Below are 21750 nucleotides of genomic sequence, written 5' to 3'. Positions count from 1 at the left end.
GATCCATGAAATGCCTAAGTGACTAACTACAGAAAACTCTGACTTCTCACAAAGCCAGGGAGCTATCAATTCAGCTGCTGTCTCAGTCCAGCCCACCTTAAGCCTCAATAGGCAAATGTTGTCAGTTTTCTTTCTTATTAATCTACCTTTTCTCCTGAGCCCCAGCTCCAGAATTTAATCAGCACTGTGGTGCACAAGTCCTCTACATCAAACCAAACTTTTCCCTTGCTTCAGTCCAAGGCAGTTTCCTCTTCTTCTGTCAACACTGGAGGTGCAAGCAACAGCCACCGCAACAGTGAATCAAAGACCTGAAGACAGCTAAGACCCTCCTTAGTCATCTCTCATCAGAATGGCCAACCTCAACTACCCCCCCGACCCCCGATCTCTAAGGCCCATTTTTTTCCATCAGGAAATTGCAGAATGGTCATGCCGAAAGGGATGGTAAGTTGCATAGCCCCACCCACTTGACAGATCAGGAGAGCAGGGCATGGAGGGATGGTGAGTCGTGCAGGGACCAAGCTGTAGAACAGGGAGGGATGATTCAGGTCTTTCTGTACCTGGCATCCTGTTCTCTCCAGCCTACCACACAGCCAACTAAACTTGCCTCATTCTTTATTTCTTCTCTCTAGGCTCCTACAGTCCCTAAGAACAGAGAGGCTTAGTTGGAGTTTTAAAAAATCTCACTAACTCGAATGCTCTGGTAATGGGGTGTTCTGGTTAAATGACTCTCTCTTTTAAAAAAAAAAATGGTGGCCAGTCTATCCTGTTAATGGTGGGGACAACTTTGGAACAAGCTCAAGGATGCGTCTGTGGGGGCAGAAAGCCCTCCGAAAGGAGAGGAAGGAGACCAAGTCCCAATCCCATAGTTCTAACTTTGTCACTACCAGCCACATGGTCTTGGGCAAACCACCTAACCAAGCAGTCTCATTTTTCTTTTTGGTAAAATGGGAAGGCATCATCACCCTCATCGGTCTGGCCTACTGCACATAAATGTGGATAATCTAATGAGATAAAATGAACAAGCATCAAATGTCAAGTACTTCTGTAGGACTCAAATGATATTAGAACTCTAACCAAAATCTAGACCACCAGTGAATTCAGTTAACCCCTGAGTTACTACTTCCCATCACTTTCCCTCTATAACTTTACCTGTGAAAAGGAACCTATATCACTACGCATTAGATCTTTGTGTTTAAATAACCTGGAGATGAATAATAGGAGGTAAAGAAAATACAGAACATACTAAAAAGCTAGAATAATTAAAACAGTGTTATAACAGAGCACAAACAAGTAAGTAATCCTATGGAACAGACAGCCTAGGGAAGAAAAAAATCCATCTGTAGGTGGGAATTTCACATGTGATAAAGGAAGCATTTTAAATCATGGGGGAAAGTGTAGACTATTGGATAAATGGTGGTGGGCAACTGGAAAGCAGTACAAAAAGGTCAGATGCCAATCACTGGTCGAACACAAAAATTAATTCCCAATGGGTTAAAGACCTGCAAAGTATCAGTAGACTATATATGTAGAAAAGCTGAGAGAAAAGATAGGTATATTTGATTATATATATGTATATTATATATTTTATATATATATATATTTAAAACTCTGGTGTTAAGTCATAACAAACAGAATTCAGCAACAAGTATCCGAGTAGGAAAAACATTTGCAACACATATACAGACAAAAGAGTTGCATTCATTTCTATTTTATAAAGACAAATCAGTAAGACATCAAAACAGACATAAAATGTGAACATACCATTCTAAAAAAAAATGGCTAAAATACTTCAGCTACTTCCTGGCATTTTTTTTTTTTTTCAAAAATCATCTTTGACTTGACTGACAGAAAAAATACACTTTAAAGACTTAGACAATCTAGTGTTGCCAGAAGGTAGAGAAACGGGTGCTTTCATACTCTATTAGAATATAAGGGGTTCCTGGGTGGCTCAGTGGGTTAAAGTCAGCTCAGGTCATGATCTCAGGGCCCTGGGATCTAGCCCCACATTGCGCTCTCTGCTCACCAAAGAGTCTGCTTCCTCCTCTCTCTCTGCCTGCCTCTCTGCCTACCTGTGATCTCTGTCTAATAAATAAATAAAATCTTAAAAAAAAAAAAGAATATAAGCCCATTAGGCATTTTACAGGGTAACTGGGCAATACCAGACAACTTTTGATCCGGAAATGACACTTCTAGTAATTCAAGAGGAATACACGCATAAAAATTATACAAATAAGTTTGTTCACTGCAATGCTGTTCGTAAAAGGGCCAGACTGGGAACAATCTAGAACAACCTAGAACAATCATCACAGAGATGCAGTTACATACACTGTGGCACACATCCACAGTGCGGAGTGTGTGAGAAGACTGAAATTCACAAGCACACATATCTGTATATATATATACAAGGTAAATACACTGTAAAATGTCTAATATCTAGTAATCTCTTTAAATCAAAATTCATTCTAGGCCAGGGAGTGGGATGGGAGAGAAGAAAACTTTGGCAGTTTGGTGTACATACTTTTTCATATTATTTGATGGTTCACAATCATATTTATCAAGTAATTTAAAGAGAACAAAAGAAGAGACAAAATCTTGGTATGCTGAACGCAAGTGAACTGGGACCCGGAGATAAGATGGAAGAGACAAGGTCAGGTTTATGGGCTCCTGTGGGATTTTTAAGAACCCAGAACAAACTGTACGGAGATGGCTGCTCGACAATGAGGAAGTCTGGATTCCTGAACACAAACACTTCTAAATGCATGCCTCGAGATGATGATGGGTTAGGAGGTATCTTCCTGTGTCATCACTACGCTTGCTGTGGAGGCATACATTAGGAAAGAATAATATTAAAGACGAGGCATCTCAATATTTCTCTAAGATGAGAATAGAAAACGTCTTTGAGTTTCATTTAAAATAAAATGAAAGAACAGTGCTAGGGTTAAATTATCAGCATAAGATCATCTGCAGCACCCAGGAATGAAGGAAATTGCTGTTTTCCATCCAGAAAGGGGGAAAAAAAAATCTCAGGCAGAGGCACACGACACTGGACAGAGCCCACATGCACGCATTACTGTTGCTCACATGAGCACATGAGAGCATACCTTCCAGAGCTGTGCGCCCTGTAGAACCCTCCTGAGCACTGGCTCCAGAGTGTGGGCACAGACCTTCCCACGGCCCCTCCTGCACCTCCACTCACAGGATGTCATCCTTTAGTGACTGCCCCCGCCAACCTCTACAGCTTCTCTTTTGACCAGTGACTGGTGCAAAAAACCAAAAAACAAAAAACAAACAAACAAACTTTTCCCTACAAAGCATTTCCACTTTCAATCACAAAAAATAGTTTTCCGAACTCCTTAACTTGCTCAAGATAACCTTATATTTTCCTGTCTTCAATGACTAGCCCAGTGACTGCACATACTAGACGCTCAATAAATCACACTTAACAGAGTTCTCGTCCTCCAGAAAAAGGTGTCATTTCCCCAAATGGCATTCCACTGAATGATTTCCTTCATAGCTTGTCAGGCTGTTACTTCTCTCATCTTAAAAATACTGTTGTTTAGTTAACAGTACTGTACCAACTTACCTGTACTGTTGACTTCCTAGTTTGGGATAAATGCACCAGGGTTATGTAAGATGTTGATATTCAGAGAAGCTGGGTAAAAGGTATATGGAAACCCTTTGCAACTCCTCTATAAACCTAAAATTATTTCAAAATAATAAGTTATAAAACAAATTTTTTAAAAAAATGAATAAAAAGGTGGGGGGAGTTCTCTTGATTCTACATGGCTTTCCTACCCTTTCCTTCCTTTTATAGTAAAACTCTTTGAAACTATTATCTATACCCACTCATTATAATTCATTTTCTCTCACTTGTTCCTAAACCCACTCCAACCTTCTTCTCATGCTTTTCCTTCTTTTGGGGATCACCAGGGACCTTCCAGTTGCCAAATCAATGGCCACTCTTGGGAACTCATCCTTCCTATCCTACCAGCAACATGACACAGCTGTCCAGTCTGTCCTCCTTGAGACACTTTCCCCTTGTAGCTTCCTGATACCACACTCCCCTCCTTTTCCTTCTTCCTGCTTAGAGCACTTTTGGCACTTTGGACAGCCCCAACCCTCATCATCCCACACAGCCAACACACCCCCTTCACCCCCAACAAGCTAAAAGCATCAGAAAATTGGCCTTGGTAGATACCATCAAATGTACAAAAAGCCATGGGTTCATAATAATACTTTAAAAAAATCTCACTGGTAACCATCTTTGGATGTTGCTAGGGCATCAACTCATATTAGGCAAATTGATAAACAAAGGGGACTAAATCAAGCATCGATTCTGTCTTTCATCATTTTCCTAACAAGATTTTTGAAGGAGAAGCTACTGCCCCAAACCAGGGTTCCAGGGACCATCTTTATCTCAGAGCTCCACGTCTACCCGTGGATACCCTGTTGCTAAGGAATGGCAGACGATTTAGAAAAGAGTATTTGATCCATTTCCTGGGGAGTGCTGGTGTTCACAGCAACATTTCAAGTTTGAGGAAGACTCATACATCAGCTTAAGCTCTCTCTTGCATATACCGTAGAAGGGTCTCCTGTCATAAGAAGAAACATCTTCTCACAGACTCAGGCTGGAAGGATCTTCCAGAATTCCTTTAACACAGCTCATCAGCTCTGGGCAGGTCCTTTCACCCACGTGAGAAATATTTCTTAAGCACTTGTTGTGTGCCCAGCCCAGTGCCAAACAAGACAAGGCCCTTCTTGCATGGAGGTTAAAGGTCAGTGGACTAAACCCAAGTCATCCAGCCTCTTAAAATGCTTTAAGAGGACAACGAATAGCAAATTAATAACCCACTCAAGCAGGGCTCCTCCAAGCACTTTCTATGGTTTATCACATTTAATCCCTGTAACAGCCCTAAGAGGTATGGCATATTATGTTTTATATGCGGTTGCAAGTGTGTGCACACATGTGTGTAATTACTAACTGAGGCATGCCACAGTGGAGTGACTCATTCAAGGTCATCTATCTAGTAAGCAGTATGACTCAAGGGCTCTCTCTAGTCTACATTCTCAGCCACCACACTATGAATCCAAGCCATCCTGGCTGGCATGAGCTCAGTCTGAGTACCAAAGAGATCCTGAGTAGCCCGGCAGACAAGGGCAACAGATCATTCTTGGCCAGCCAACCAGAACTGCTGTCCAGCACTCAGCACCCGAAACGACAGAGCTGGTCCAAGACAAGGTCATGACCTAGCCCATCTCAGCAGGTTACAGAGAGTGACAGTGAGTCACTGGCAGGGTGGTGGGCAAGACTGGTGGGCCTTGCTCAGCGACCACGGCAGGCAGGCAGGCAGGCCGTGGTGGTGGGTGGACAGAGGCAGTGGGTGGCATCTCCCATCTCATATTACGCTTAAGATGCTCACCCAGCACAGAAAGGCCTGGGTTGGCCACTTTCTCTGTACCTTTCCTTCCCTGCCAGATGCTTTTGCCAGTCAGCACAAGAGCCCCCTCCTGCTCCCACATCCCTGAATCTCAGGGTTCTAATGCTCCTGTGCATCTTAAGTGCTCAGCCCTAAAGCCCAGCCCTTGGGCCTGGGTCCTTTGCGGTCAACTGATGAGTCAGGGCTCCTTACAGTAGCCAGAGCTTCTCATATTCCCCTCACCTCTGAAACGCTGCTGACCTCTGCCTTGAATCAACTTTGAAATTCCCATCAGGGCAACAGCCCCCTCCTTTCCTCCTGCTGAATTTAAATCTGGGATTGAAACACTTGAGAAATGATCTCTGCTTAAAACTTGACAAAATTCAAAATGGGGCAGAGGCTGGAATACTGGTGCCAGTCATCATCAGGCCCCAAAAGTCAATGATGCCCCCAAAGTCCTCACACTGTAAGGCCCACAGCCCCAGAGATGACAAGGGCCAAGCTGTCTTTTCCCAGCAGCTCAGGAACAGAATTCCAGCTGGGGCTCCTGTGTCCCCAGGACTGATCTTTCTTTCTCCCCAGATTCCCTTTACCCTCACAGTGTTCTCCAAGCTGGCAGCCTTGGGCCCGACACTGTGTGTCACAGAAAGAATGGCTTGGCCTCAACCTATGCCCTCCTTTTGGATTTTATAAAAATCTAAACGAAAGTAAGGACAGCAGTCTACTTTATAGCAGTTTCATTAGAGCAGCCTTGGGATGAGATGAGGCTCCCCCATTGTCTCTAACTATCCTGGAGACTGCCCCCAACCCTGGGCTTAGCAAGGAGTTAAATGTCATTTGCTTTCTTTCAGTCATTTGACAAGTATGTGCTGACGAGCTGCTGGTGCCAAGAAGAACCCGGGCAAAGAAATGAAATAAAAGACAGGAAAACAGGATTTGGAAGTGGCTCTGTACCCCCTAATCAATCCTCAGCACATTCTTACAGCCAGCCAGCCTAGTCACTGAAGGCAGGTCCGACATAGAATCCAGCAGTCACCAGTGCCTTTGTCCCAAACAAGAAGCCGCCTCCTACACAGGCTGTGAAGGCAGGCGGCCAAGACGCAGAGCACAGGAAGGGTTTCGTTTGAGAAGAAACTAACAATTAGTCAGGATACATACTTAGGACATTCATTAACATTAAGCAAACATGCCAGATACTCAATTCCCTAAAGCAGTTTTCCTCATAATCTTCCACTTCCAAGCCCACCTTCGAAGGTCTGAAGAAGCAAGGCTTCCAGGTATAAGAAGGTGAATGAAGACATTAAATATAAGAAATTTCCAAAGTAAAATTACTAGGAACTTGTTTAAATTTTAAGTTTATTGAGCATAAGATACAAAGGTTGCTATCAAATAAAGAGAGCTTACATTTTACACACAAAACGGCATTTTTATATGATTAAATTTAAGTCTAGGTCTCCTTTTTCCCTAAGAGGAAAGAAACTCTTTATTGACCACTTCAAGATACATCATGAGATAATCAGTTATTAATAAAAGAAAATCAATAGAGTAAAAAATAATTTAATCAATGAAGTCTTTGTAAAAAATTTATCATCTAAGTCTGCCAGCTGTTTTTTTTCTTTTACACTCCATCTGGTCACTTAGTTCAGCCTTAAAAAAAAAAAAAAGCGAAGCCAAGTAGGGGTAAATCCGTCATGCCACAAATCCTGTCTCTGTTGCTGTCCTGAGGAGACTTTGCACCTTTCTCTTTTCTACCTTTGCCCGCTCCCTACCACCACTTCTCAAAGCAAATGTGCTCTGGGGGAACATGGCTGTTTTCCAGTTGCTTGGAGAAAAAGTCTGTCATTGGAGGTGGGCCACAAATATAGAACAAAGTCTCTTTCGAAACATGATCACTTATCTCCTTTTCTGTTATTCTTCCTTCTACCAGAAAAACAGAAAAACACCAAATAAGCCCAGCATGCCGGTACTGGAACGAGGAAGGACTAACCACAACTCAGCAGCGGGGTTTACTTCCAGTAACCCAAGTCCCAATAGTCCAGCGCGGATGCACTCACACACCGGCGCCTGATAGCAGCCCCGGGCGTCAGACCCAGGGACAGGGTGCGCCTCCAGGTTCCCCAAGCGTACAGCGAGCCAAGCAGGGTGCTGACCACCATGCACTCTTCAGACAGGGCCAGTTAGCTTCCTGGTCTCTGGTAGAGATTCAGGACTGGGTTCAGCAAAGTAAATAAACTGTCCAAGCAGGGGGAAACCACGGGTAATTTAAATGACCATTAATGGCAAATGGCATCAATTCAGTCGAGGCGGAACATAAATTCTTTGTATGCATACTACAGCGATGACGCCAAGTTCCCTTTAAAATATGTGGAAAATAAATTTTTAACATGGGCAGTAAGAACCCTGTATATACTAAGTAAATCCCACCAAATCTCTCCTTTTTCCATGATGAATCACCTCCCAGTTCCCCAGGTAGGGACATTCCCAGCCGGCAACTCCCGACAGGAAAGCGTCTTCCCTCCACCAGCTGCCCGGGGCCACCACACAACTGTGTGGAGAGAGTCCAGATCCCTCTAAGGGACTCACCCGTGATGTATGGCTTGAGTTCTGCACTGATTTGTGTTGTCTGTTTTGTAACATGCAAACGGCACGCAATCTTCTCAGGAAATTCATTTACTAAATCGAGGATATTTTTCTGGAATGTCAAATGTATCTGGTCACACTACAATTTTAAAAAATCAAAACAGATGTGCATAGCCACTGCCGCTGAACCTCGACTCCCATTCTGCACACGTCTGCCACTCTCTCCACTTAGAGAGGTATTGTTTGCAGCCTAGCGGGCCGGAGCCTTCCGAGTACAGAAGGCTATTTGGCTTTAATTGAAATCTGAATATGCTAACAAGCATATTACTAACTCTCCGGGAGTTTTTTCTTTTCCCTTTTCCTCAAGCATTGGCAATTAAGCAGCAGTTTCACTGACCACAGTTGTGTCTTTTAACTGTTTCTGTTCTTTTGTTCATCCCTGCAGCTGCAAAGCAATCCAGAGTGAAAGGCTTCTCCTGTCCCATGTACTTCCTTTCAACAGACAGAACCGACGGAGGTTTCATTCACCCAGTGGGGGCCAAACTCGGTGCCTCTCACCTCTACCTGTACCCGTGAGCCCCCCTGTAGGTCTCCTGACCCCGCAGCCGCTTGGGCTGTGGTGACCTTTCTGTTCATCTGCTCCCCGAGTCAGGCCCACCAAACCTGTCCTTATCCTGTCCTTTCACTGGAAGCCTCAACACTAGCTGTTTCGCTGTCCTGCCTAACAAGTGTTGCTTAACTCCCCACCTGAGCATGGTTAAGCCTTGCCATGCCTAATGTTGCAACGAACTCTTGGAGAAGACAGAAGTAATGGGAGGAAAGTTCCGTGGACGACTCACATGCAGCCATGCGTTCGCTCAGGGCAAACTAGGACACGTCTGCCTCTCCCTTACCTTAAACAGGAGCTCACTGGTGTTTTGGGCACTGTAAAAGAGCTTTATCGTCCCCATCTCATAGCCGCCTCCTTTGTCTGCCCATTCTCTATGCAGGTCGGCCGCGTGCCGCAGGATGGAGAGCAGAGGGTTAATTCCGACTCCCCCTGCAATCAACACGAGGTTTCTGGGGGCATCTGCAGGCTGTGGGTCAAAGAAGAACTCTCCGCCCACTCTCACGGCCACTTCCGAGTCAAGTGTACACTATGGCAGGAAGGAAAAGATCCATAAGTGCCTTGGGGCACAGGCCTTACACCTAATGCTTGTCTTTAAGAAAACGGACTACATCCGCCTGCTGCCTTTTTATCAGTGTGGAGCATGATTTTTACAGTCGCTCTCAGTTGTCGGGGGGGCCTGTGACCTGGTTCCACTTGTCCGTTTCGTAGGCTGTTTGCTCCTCTGCCTTTGTGATCCATACTGCACAGCCGCTCCAGAGCTGAGAAGAGGGGACTCCCTTCAGTCATGCTGCCACTTATTCACTTCTTAGGGGATGAACCGGGCTGTGAGAGAGACACTGGACCCAGGGGACAGCTCTGAAGCAAGAGTTTCCTGAGTGGCGCTCCTTTTCTGGTCATAGCCATGGAGCGGGGACAGGCAGGTGGGGCAGGTGTCATTACACTGTGGCTGCCCTGGGCTGGTCAGAGAAGACTCTGGGTCCCAGGGAAGCTCCCTCCGGGCCACCAGCAGGGCACAGCCAGAGCTGCTGCGCAGGCTTAAGGCTGGGACTGCAGTGCTGATTGGGACTGTTTGCTTCTCTCTGGAGGAGCAGCAAGAATGGGCAGCTGAGGCTTCCCTCACCAGGCAGCGACTACCATACCTGTCCACCCTTGAGCGCACCTGTTGGGTGAGGTCACTTAGGAAATACCATCAGAGCTGAACGCACGGGTTCTCCATGGGGGTGACAGCAGCCCTGGAAGGAGGGGTTTGGGAAATACATGGTGATACTCTTTTATTGTCAGAATGGTCTGGAAAACTGACTGGCATTTAGAGGGTAGGACCAGAGATGCTAGATGTCTTGTGAAATTAGCAGGGCCCTGGAGCTGGCTCCCACTCAGCTGATGGTGAAATTCTGAAGGATTTCATGAACTGGCTTTTTTTTTTTTAAAGATTTTTTTATTTGAGAGAGAGAGAGGCAGCACAAGCAGGGGTAGCAGCAGGCAGAGGGAGGTGGAGAAGCAGGCTCCCCTCTGAACAGAGAGCCTGATCCAGAGCTTGATCCCAGGACCCCGGGATCATGACCTGAGCTGAAGGCAGATGCTTCACTGACTAAGCCATCCAGGTACCCAGTGCACCAGTTTCTACTGGTAGTTTGAGATCGGCCATTGAGGGAGTATCTGCAATACAGAGATCAGCAAATCCTGCAAATCACGACTTTTCGTACTCAGCCAGTTTAGCGGCACATCCTTGTCGCCAATGCACAGGACTGCCCTGTAGAAACTGCTGAATGGCCCACGGGACATACATGGAGGTGAAAACTGGTCTGTAATGATCTGAGACTAGATCCTAACTCATTTACAAAAAAACCAAAGCATTGTATATGGATCTAGTGGAGTGTGAATTTTCCAGAATGTACCCATTGTGTAGACTATACTCTACTGAATCCAGAACATCACCAAGTATGTTCGTCACTGTTCTGGCCAACCACATGCCAGCTGGAAACCAGCATGTGTGGTTGTTCGTCACCACACAACCGCCTGTCCCACCCACACCTGCAGACAGGGCACTCACGATGCTGATTCTATGCCGAGGAACAGCCATCTGACCACTTCATTCTCTCTTCTAGTTAAGATCTGCCCAACCACTGATCTAGTGAAATAGCATGGTCTGTGACTAGGAATCCCTTCTTTTTATTTCTCCCTGGCATTACACCTAAGAGAATTATGCCACCAAAAAAAAAAAAATCTTTCATGTGTTGATTACATTAACTTTGAATTTCATTTCAGGATAGTTCTAGAAAGAGGGCATTGGATTTGACAGGGCTGAGACCTCTAGATTGAAGAAATTGTACTGACATAGGAGTCAAAAGACTGAATTTTAATCACAGTCTATGAAATCCATCAAATTCCTTCATTTCTCTGAGCCTCTGCTGCCACATCTCTTAAATGGGTACCAACCCCTGTCCTGCTCACCTAACAGGGCTGTGGTGGCCATCATGTGACACCTGGTGGGAAGGTATTCCCTGCTGGCATCAAGCTCTATTTATAAGAGAGGGTTTTAGTCATTGAAGCTGCCAGTGAAGAAAAAGTGCTGGGGGTGCCTGGTCTCTTCTTTCCTGTCAATAAAAAACAATCTAGGACTAAAGAAATTTGTTTGCAGAGCAAAGGTTTTACTCCATTACATGTTCCTGATGTAAATCAACAAAATGAATTCCCTCCTAAGAAGCAATAAGTTGCAATGTGCTTTTTAAAGACCAAACCCTTAGCACTCACTCCTCGGCGCCCTGCATGGCAGGTAGGCAGTTAAGTACTTTTTGACATGACTTTACTTTGGGGCTTTACAACTTAAAAGAAGAAGTCAAATCTCAAAGAAGAGTTAATCTCAGAGAAATAGAAGAAAAAATGAAAATTATTTTAATTCACAAAAGAGGTCCTTTCTGGTAGAAAACTATTAAATGAAGGGACATCCTTCCTCTGGGGAAAAGAAAAACATCTAAACTTAATTTTAAATATGTGGGCCATTTTTATATGAAGGAGGACAGGTGGGTTTTATTTTTGATGAAAGAAATGAGCAGCAAGGGAGCATTGTGTGAGGAATAAGTACAATCTAGGAATTACTACACCAGCCACCAAAGTGCTTTAAAATGACCCTTCTTTGCAAGTTTCAAAAACAGAAGCTATGGTATGAGAAGTTCTGCCTAATGACGCCAACAGATTGAATCTCTCTGTCCCCTCCCTCCCAGTCTCACTTGCCTGTGCACCTCTCTTTATCCCTAAGAATCGAAGAGTAAAAGAGACGAAGAAATGAGAGAGAAATCGTTTTCTCCAATGGTCATCTTTAGCAGGCTTAGTAATGACAACAAAGCCTCTGTTTTTGAAACCAGAGTATTTTTAAAACCTGAAAGTTGGCCAAAAATTTTTTTTTAAAAATAATAAGAAAAAAAAATAGAAGAAAAGAAAATGGGCCTGTCATCTCCTTAGTGACAAAATAATCTTAAATAGTCTGTCTTCTCATTTGCTAGCATCTGGAAAGAATGAAAAGCCATCTTTGTCTTTTATTGATCAATAAAAGCCACCAGAGTAGCAGGAACACAATACCTCAAGTACCGTACACTGTAATACAGAAGTGAGCAAAAAGACATTACCTTCCATTATGCAGCCATGTTTCGGGTATAGATTTTCTACTTGTAAAATAAACAACTTTTCCACAGCAACTGGAGCTCAGCACACAATAGGCGTCTAGAACCCTTTACCCTGCCAGGAGCCCGAGCCAAAGCAGATAAAATAAAGGAAGACATTTATGGCACTTTATCCCATGTCCCAACAGGGCAGCCTGTTGCTACCCAGACATTCACGTGCCTCCATTGTCCACTCTAATGGCTTAATAAGACAAATCCTCAGGAGGAAAACAGCCACCTGAGAATGGCTCCAAGAAAAATCTGACTTCATAAGGGCTGTTTGCAACTCCCACCAGGCAGAGTGGAGCAGGCACTACAATTAAAATGTGCATTCAAGCAATGCCACTTGGAGATTTTTTTACAGCCTCCAAGACTAAGTTCCTTCATTGAAATGCCAATGAGGCATGAAACCAAGCAGGGGGCTGTGGAGCAGCACCAGGTCAGGTCACATGGGAGGCAGATAACCAGAGGGAGCTCCATGGCCCTAGGAGCCGAGATGGCCAAGCTCACTGCAACCCTGGGCAAGGGACGCACGGAAATCTTGCCGGTCCCACCCACATGGCCTTTTTTAGAGGCTCAGGATACAGCCTACAGACAGTAATGGGTGGAAATCCAAAAAGAATCTAAAAAGGAATGAGGCAGATGAGGACACATAGAAGGAATGACTCAGAAGGTCGGAGGGTAAAAATGTGACAGGATACACTTAGAATGGAAATGCTAAGGCAAGCAGCTGCCTTATTCTGAAGAGATACAACTTGACATGTAAACCATAATTAGATTAGACATTTTTTGTGCCCCTATAGATTTAAAAACCTTTATTTTATTTTTTTTAATTATCTTGCAGTAAAACTTGCTTGGGGAAGCAGGGGAGGGAGTATAGTTCTGTGGATTTTAAGACACACATAGATATGCCTACCTCCCACCAAAACCAACATACAGAATAGTCTCGTCACTCCCCAAACCTCCTCTGCTTTCCTTCTATGCTCACACCTTTCCTTACCCCTAACCCCTGTTAACCACTCATCTGTTTTCCATCATTGTATTTCTGTCTTCCAGAGTGTGACAAAAATGGGATTATGGAGTATGTAACCTTTGAGACGGGCTTTTTTCCACTCAATATGTGGCCTCTGACACTCACCCAAGTGCAGTGCATCAATGGTTCATCCATTTTTACTGCTGAGTAACAACACATTGTATGAATGGATTACAACTTGTTTATCCGTTTACCTCTTGAGGAACATTTGGGATCTTTTCAGTTTTTGATAATTATGAATACAACGACTGTAAATGTTCACATACAGGTTTTTATATGAATAGAGCTTTCAGTTTCTCCAGAATAAAGATCCAGGAGCAGTATTACTAGGACTTAATAATAAATGTACATTTAATTTCATACAAAACTACCAAAATGTTTTCCAGATTGGTAGCAGTATCTAGCATTCCTGCTAGCAATATAAGCTATATAACAGAGTTCCAGTCACTCCACATCCTTACCAGCACTTGGTATTGTCAGGATTTTTAACTTTAGTCATTCTAATAGGTGTGTAGTGATATCCCACTATATCCGGTTTTAAACTGCATTTCCCTAATGGTGGTCAACATCTTGCCATTGCCGCCTAGCTGTCCTTATATCCTTTTTTTTTTTTTTTTTTTTTTTTAAGATTTTATTTTATTTATTTGAGAGAGAGACAGTGAGAGAGAGCATGAGCGAGGAGAAGGTCAGAGGGAGAAGCAGACTCCCCATGGAGCTGGGAGCCTGATGTGGGACTCGATCCCGGGACTCCAGGATCACGCCCTGAGCCGGAGGCAGTCGTTTAACCAACTGCGCCACCCAGGCGTCCCTCCTTATATCCTTTTTAGTGAAGTGTCTATTCAGTCTTTTGCCCATTTTTAAATTGTGCTTTTTTCCATTCTGCTGACTTTTGAGAGTTCTTTATGTATTCTGGATATTACATATCCTTTGCTGGATATCTAATGTGCAAATAACTTTCTCTGAGTCTGCAGCTTGTTTCTTAACATTCTGTTAACAGTGACTTTTTCAGAAAAACGTTTTTAATTTTTATTAAGTCCTGTAAATCAATCTCCTCTTTTACAGATCTGGCTTTGGGTGTCATGTCCTAACACATCTGCCCTCAAGTTCAGAATATTTCCTATGTTTTCTTCCAAAAATTATTATAGTTTTGTGTCCTCTACTTAGGTCTACAACCTATTTTGCGTGAATTTTCAACATATAGTAGGACACTTACGACAAAATTGGTTTTTTTTTGCATATGGATAAACAACTGTTCCAGCACGATCTATATGCTGAAAAGGTTATCCTTTTGGCACTGAATTTCTTCAGTGCTGTCATCAAAAATCAAATGGCCATATGTGTGTTGGTCTATTTCTGACCTCATTATTCTGTTCCATCAATTTTATGTGTCCATCTCTTTACCAAGACCACAGTATTTTGATTACTGTAGCTTTAATTTTAAATTTGAGCAATGTGATTTTTGCCACTTTATCCTTTTCCAAAACTGTTTTACCTATTCTAGTCCTTTGCCCTTCCATATAAATTTTAAAATCAGTTTATCTATAGCTACACTCTCTGTACTGGTACATTCCTTTCTGGCAAAGGAGATAAGAAGATGGGATGGGATGGGACGGAGGTTGTTGGTAACTACAGAAGGCACACTCTAGAAATAAAAGGAATGGTCAAAAACTAGGAAGACAACTGACTTGTGCTGAGCTCATTCCTTGTTATGTGAGTTCTCGGGGATAACGAACAGTCAGCTTATGTGGGATTGTGTCAGGTCCCATGGTGAAACATGAGTGATAAGCCACAAATGTGGATCTCCTGCCAGGATCCCGTGTGAACAGCTCTCCAGAGAGGTAAAAGCACCACGGATTTAGCCGCACTCAGCTCTGGGCACAAGCAGGATGTAAGCAGAAACCACTACCTTTCCAAATGACAGAACAATAGTTCGATTCCTTTTACTTAAGATACTTAGGGGACAAAATAACCTGATTTATAGATTTTCCATTTACAAGACATACAGACAGAGGGCCAATTTAAAGAAACTTAAAGTAAAATGTTTCAATAGTAAAGTAGTATTCAAATTCAGTATTCGACTGAACACTGGTAACCTAGAAGATATTTTAAGATCCCAAAGTATTTTTGCATCTTCCTTAAGGCATCAGAAAGTTTCTGCTTCTTTGACCATTATGGAGTCTGAGTTCTGGGTGTGGGGGAGCTCATTGTGAGCATGTACCCCTCCCACTCAAGCCTAGGTTTCTTAGGTGCATTAAGTGAGTTGAGCACAAACTTTGTGGGTAGGCAGAGATGCCCAGATCTCCAAGTTTAAACAAGTTTGCTCACCTGATTGTGAATCCAGAGAGCAGGAGGGTGGTTCGTATATTTCACTGCCAATTCTATCATTCTTTCTTCTTCCAGCATTCTGGGGCTGGAGCATATTGAGAACCCACCAACCACTGAGACTCCTGGGATAAAGAAATCAACCCTATAAAGAAAGGCAAATAAACTGAACGTGGGCAACAAGATAACTAAAACTGACAAACTTTAAGCTAGTTAAGAGAAAAGATAAAATTAGTAAAATCAAGAGTAGAAGAGGGGACATCATCACCAACCTTACAAAAATAGAAAAGGTTATTACAGGAATTCCATGAACAACTGTATGACAAAAATTTGGATAACTTAGAAAAAATGGATACATTCCTAAAAAGACAGAAATTACCAAACTGGACTCAAGAAGACACAAAAAATCTAGACCCCTAACAAGTAAATTTAGTTAATTTCAAGACTTATAGAAAGAAAAGGATAGGCATCACTGGTGAATTCTACCAAACATTAAAGAATGCTAATCTTTTACAAACTCTTCCCAAAAAACCAGAAAAGAACATTTACCAACTCATTCTATAAGACCAGTATTACCCTGCTACCAAAACCAGACAAAGATATAAGAAGAAAAGAAACTACACTTCAATAACCCTTGTGAATATAATGCAACAATTCCAGAAATACTAGGTTGGTTTAACATCTGAAAATTAGTCAGTGAAATACACCACTTAGTAGAATAATGGGCAAAACCTAGGTACCAACTCAATAGATGCAAAAAAAAAAAAAAGCATTTGACAATATTTAAGACCCTAACATATAAAAATACTCAAGAAACTATGAATAAGCAAAAACTTCCTTAATCTAATAAAGGACATCTATAATATATCCAACATTTAACAGAGAAAAGCTACAGGTTTCTCCCCTTAAGATAGAAACAAGACAAGGATGTCAGTTCCTCCCACTTCTTTTTAACACTGTACTAGAGGTTCTAGCCAAGGCAATTAAGCAAGAAAATGAAATAAAAGGTACGAGATTAGAGAGGAAGAAATTGCAGATGACATGATGTTGTATACAGAAAATCCTCAGGAGGGCGCCTGGGTGGCTCAGTTGGTTAAGCAACTGCCTTTGGCTCAGGTAATGATCCTGGAGTCCAGGGATCAAGTCCCGCATCGGGCTCCCTGCTTGGCATGGACCCTTCTTCTCCCTCTGACCTCTTCCTTCTCATGTTCTCTTTGTCTCTCATTCTCTCTCTCTCAAATAAATAATACAATAAATGAATAAATAAATAAATAAAATCTTAAAAAAAAATCCTCAGGAATCTATATCTACTATAAGGATATTAGAACTAACAGACAAGTTCAAATAGTGTTGCAAAATACACGAGTAATAAAAATCAATTGTATTTCTGTACACTAGCAATTAACAATCTAAATATGAAATTAAGAAAAATAATTTTATTTACAATAGCATAAAAAAGAACAAGACAACTGGGAATAAATTTAACAAAGTAAATATATAAGACTTGCAAACTGAAAAATTACAAAACCTTATGGAGAAAAATCAAAGAAGATGCAAATAAATAAAAAGACATCTAATGTTCATGGACTGAAAGAAAAATATTAAAATGGCAATACTCTCCAAACTGATCTACAAAGCCAATGCAATACCTATCAAAACTCTAGCTGGTTTCTTTGCAGAAACTGACAAGTTGATCATAAAATTAATATGGAAATTCAAGGAATCCAGAATTTAACTAGAATCTTTTTAGATTTATATCTTGTCTGAAATGAGCAGGAAATAGAGGTGGCTGAGTGGTTCAGTCAATTAAGCACAGTACTACTAATGTCTACAACACAAACATCCAATCTAGATGTTTCTGTGTCATCAAAGAGCAAAAGTATCATTTATCCCCATTTTATTTTCATGTAAGCCAGGAGGCCTACATGAAAATCACACTGTGTTCTCTACTGATTTGATTTATGACCTTAAATGATGTTCTCTTCTGATCTTTGGCCTTAAACATCTGGACATTTTCTGAGTCTTAAAAAACCAGTCTGGACTGCAAGTGCTACAGAAAAGGTCCCCAGCAAACTTTTGTCTATAGTCACTTGATTCTTTTCCACCAATATTTTTATTTCCTTTTTCTTTTTTTAAAGATTTGATTTATTTATTGGACACAGAGAGAGCGAGCGAGCACAAGCAGGGGAGCAGGAAAGGGAGAAGCAAGCTCCTGGACCCTGGGATCATGACCTGAGCTGAATGAAGGCAGGTGCTTAACTGACTGAGCCACTCAGCCGCTCCTATTTCCTTTTCATTTCAGACAAGATATAAATCTAAAAAGACGATAGTTAATATTTATTAACACAGTTGCTGTATGCTCTCCGAGAAGAAATATAATAGTACTTCCACAGCTTCCATGTTTAAAAAAAAAATAAGTTAATTGATGAGCTACTCTTGCGGCTTCATCTCCTGAACTCTAGCGCCCTCTGCTGCTTGATGTTGATCAAGACCATTCTCTCAGGTGAGTGAAAGGGGATCCTTCTCTAGTAACTTTGGAAAGCAACCTTTAAAAAAAATAAAAGGACTCCTTCATTAAATGCTACAGAATTCAAATGACATAAAAACTTCATCTGAATGGGTTTAAGAAAATATGCATGATACATATTTAATGAAGCATCTGTGTAAGAAAAATTTTAAGTTTTAAACACACACACACACGTACACTTAAAAATGCCCCTTGCAAGATCAACATTCTTGAAGCCGAGAGCTGAGGCACCTACTGCACTCTCAGGTGAGTGTATGTTAGAAGAACTGGGAGGAAGAGCCTATTTCTGTAGTGAAGCCACATATCCATATCCAGCTGTGACCCAAGGCAGCCCCGTCCCGCCCACAGATGCCGCCCAGTGCCTGGCACACAGCAGACACAGAAGTCGTGGCCGAATGTCGATGCTTTACCATGAGATCCTAAAACTCTTTAGTCCTCAGTGTGAGGCTTGCAGGCCCTGCCTCATCCCCTGGGCGTACACCACAGAGAGCTCCTGCTCATGATCTACAGGCACCACTGTCAGCGCCAGAGGTAGAGAAGCCAGCATGTCTGGATTCCTGCCCTCAATAAACTCACCCTAACAGGAGGAAAACTAACAAATGTAATTACATGAGCTCTGACAAAAATCTGCTTGGAGGACAGAAAAAGCCCATCACTTAAGACCTGTCTGGAAGAACTGGTATTTAGTGTAGATTTCTTCGTAGCTCCTACATACGTGATTCTGATTTTATCAAGAAAATACTAATAAAACCACTATTTTATTTTTTAAACATCTGTTTGGAGGGGAGGAAAGCAGAGGAAGAAGCAGTCAATTCTACCAGGCGAGGAAGGATTAACAAAAACTTCAGAGGAGTCTTAAAAGACGTACAACACTCACCAGACAAGCATGGAGGAGGACACAGTCTGAGCAAGGACACCAAGGACTGCGGCACTGTCTCTGTACTGAGAGACATGGGGCTCTCACACGTGAGAGGCAGGGCTGCCGAATGCGGCCATGTAGGTTAGATGCTATCTACAATGCAGCGGCCCTGCTTGAGGGAAGGGGTAGAGTCCTTTTTCTCCAATCTTACTCCTCTCGTCTATTTCTTCTTGGAGTCCTTCTCTCAGTCACTTTCCAACATGAAAACTATGTTCTCTCATATTAAGTCAAAGACCTTGCTCTTTCCAAAAATGCTTTGGCCTTACTTCCTTCCCCTCAGTGCCATGCAAGCCCAAGTGTGGAATGCATACTGACTAATAAGCAGGAAGGGTGCCATCTTAGTGGAGATGCGCACTCATCCACTATTATCTGGCCTGCTGCTCTTCCAAACAGCAGGGGAACCGGCCAAGGAACTAAGAACTGGAATCTGTCCCCTGGGCCTCACCAGCACAGATGACTTAACTGACTGAGTGAAACACCAGCTATACCAAAAAGCAAAAGCAAACTAATGAAGTTAAACATTAGGCATTGTGTTAAACACCTGACATATCCCAAGACAAAGGAATATTACTATTCCCTCTTTAAAGACATGGAAACTGAACTCAGAGAAAGAAACTACCCACAACACAGAACTAGAAAAGCCAACATGTGAGTCATGTGGTCTCCAGAGAACTAGGGATAAGACACTGTGGTAGAGACTCTCTCAGGGGATGGACCCCGCCCACAGCAGTGAGCTCCGCAAGGAACACTGAATCTGCCAACCTTAGGCACACAGACACTACGTGAGTAGCTCCTACATACATGAGGACTGCTGATGGCACTCTAACTCCAAGAGAGAATCCCGATCTTTCTATTATCAGGAAGGAGAACTGATTAGGTCAAGGGTGGGACTCATGAAGGAGCTACATGCTAGGCAGTGGATCTACTGGTGATAAAAACCTAAAAGTGGATTTAGTCCTGCTCCTAGGAGCAATGGTTTTGAGGGAGTACCCTCTTTCGACCTTTAGATTGGATTTCTTGAGTTCTTGGAACTGGTTTCCCAGTATAGGAACTAGACCCCTCTGTATAGCACCGGAAGAGCCCCAGAGGCTGATGTCAGGTCTATGCTGAAGGTGTCTACCTGGAACTCTGTGCCCAAAGTTCCAGAACATTCATTCACTTATTTAGAGGCCAGTCTAGAGCCTCCCCGTCAGTCTGGCAGGTGTCAGAGGCGGCCAGTGGTCAGGAATTCAGAGACGTGGGATCATGGCCCAATCTCTGACCCCAAAGATAAGCCCCAGAACAACCCTCTTACCCCTCGTAGCACTCCACTCCAATAATCCTAACTGTACCAGCTGCCTGGAAGCTACAGCCGTACTGTCTCTCTCTCCCTGACCCTTCCTTTCTTCCCCAGAATGCCACACAGAGCTTACTACCAAGCTGATGACCTCAGAGAGCACAGAGCGAAAGCCATCCCAGCAGCACCGAAGATGCAGACATCACCAACCCAAGCAAATGGCCATCCTATAACCAAGCAGTCAAATATCCAAAGGAACTTAGAATCCCCAGAGCCACACACTAAGTCAGTGGGAAGGGAGCAATCTTTTAAAAGGGGACATTCAGATGCCAGGAATGAATGCTGATGGACACCTGGCAGGGAAAGGTCAATCGGTACTTAATAGCCAGAGATGACCTTCAAGACATCTGCCCTCTGGAGCAGGGTTCATCAGGCACATTCTAAAGCCAGTCCCAACATCAGTGAGATTACCAAATCCATTCATCAATATGGGATACAGAACACCAACCCTGAAAAATTTTACCTTGAGGATCACAAGGGAACCCTATTTGTTTCTGTATCACTAAAAATACCACTACATATTTTGCTGATCGGGTAACTGCAGTTCGCAAGAGCTAATACACTTGCAGGCACACCAAGGTAGCAGCATTATAAACCAGCACCCGGGCCTTCTCTAATCCAGAGTCTTGGTGCAATCCAGAGCCAAAGGCCCAGAGACAATGCTGCGCACCGGACCCAAACGCTTCCACAGAAGGGAAGTATGGAAAGACAGATCACTACAATTAAAGTTTCCACTTTTCAATGGAATAACTGCTTAACTATTTTTGAAGGGTAAAAATGTTGCCCGCCCCCCTAAAACAGCCCAAATGCATTTAATATGTATCACTGAACATGTGCAAAGATTGCAGTAAATTGCCTCACAAACGCAAATTAGTGCAATCAGCATCTTGTTTTCTAGTTCTAAATTCAAAGGCAAACTATTAACACAAGACTGCTCTCTCGCTATTATCACACATCCTCCTCCTAACAAAACCGCATTTCCAGATGGACTGCCAAAATTAGTCAAGTGACTCCTAAGAAACACTAACTACCAAGATTGACACGCCAGAAATTCACTTAGAAATGAATGCTTTATTTAAATAAAGGAAACATACACCCAAACACACCTTTCCTAAGGAAATACAAGCTGCTTTATTTACAACTCCACTTGAATTGCAACTCAGTGAGGCCACTCGCAGGAACAGTGGGACAGCTGGGCCTGTCAGTATTCTGACCAGTCCCAGACCACCCCATTCAGCAGGGAGTCAATCCGGGCAAAATCAGGAGCATGGTGCAGGTTGGGCCTGACTGGGGAATCCTGATAATAGATTCAGCAAAAAATTTATATGCAACTCAGACAAGTAAGGCAGG

The 21750-nt window shown here is 42.9% G+C and overlaps 1 protein-coding gene across 2 annotated transcripts in view; it reads right to left on the bottom strand.

Annotated features, from left to right (window-relative positions):
• Positions 1–6754: 6754 nt before the first annotated feature.
• The window catches only part of OXNAD1 (oxidoreductase NAD binding domain containing 1), a 36720-nt gene continuing 21724 nt past the window's right edge, over positions 6755–21750 (bottom strand). For both annotated transcript variants that reach the window (XM_044252515.1, XM_044252516.1), the window contains 4 exons: positions 15622–15763; positions 8891–9133; positions 8001–8109; positions 6755–7337 (listed from right to left, as the gene is read on the bottom strand). In XM_044252515.1, the coding sequence (XP_044108450.1) occupies positions 7183–7337; positions 8001–8109; positions 8891–9133; positions 15622–15763 (649 nt within the window). In that variant the 3' untranslated portion in view covers positions 6755–7182. The remainder of the gene's footprint in view (positions 7338–8000; positions 8110–8890; positions 9134–15621; positions 15764–21750) is intronic.

Source organism: Neovison vison, chromosome 6 (genome assembly GCF_020171115.1).
Source record: "Neovison vison isolate M4711 chromosome 6, ASM_NN_V1, whole genome shotgun sequence".
Taxonomy (NCBI): Eukaryota; Metazoa; Chordata; class Mammalia; order Carnivora; family Mustelidae; genus Neogale; species Neogale vison.
The sequence above is the reverse complement of the archived record's forward strand: the minus strand, read 5'-3'. Positions and strand labels throughout refer to the sequence as shown.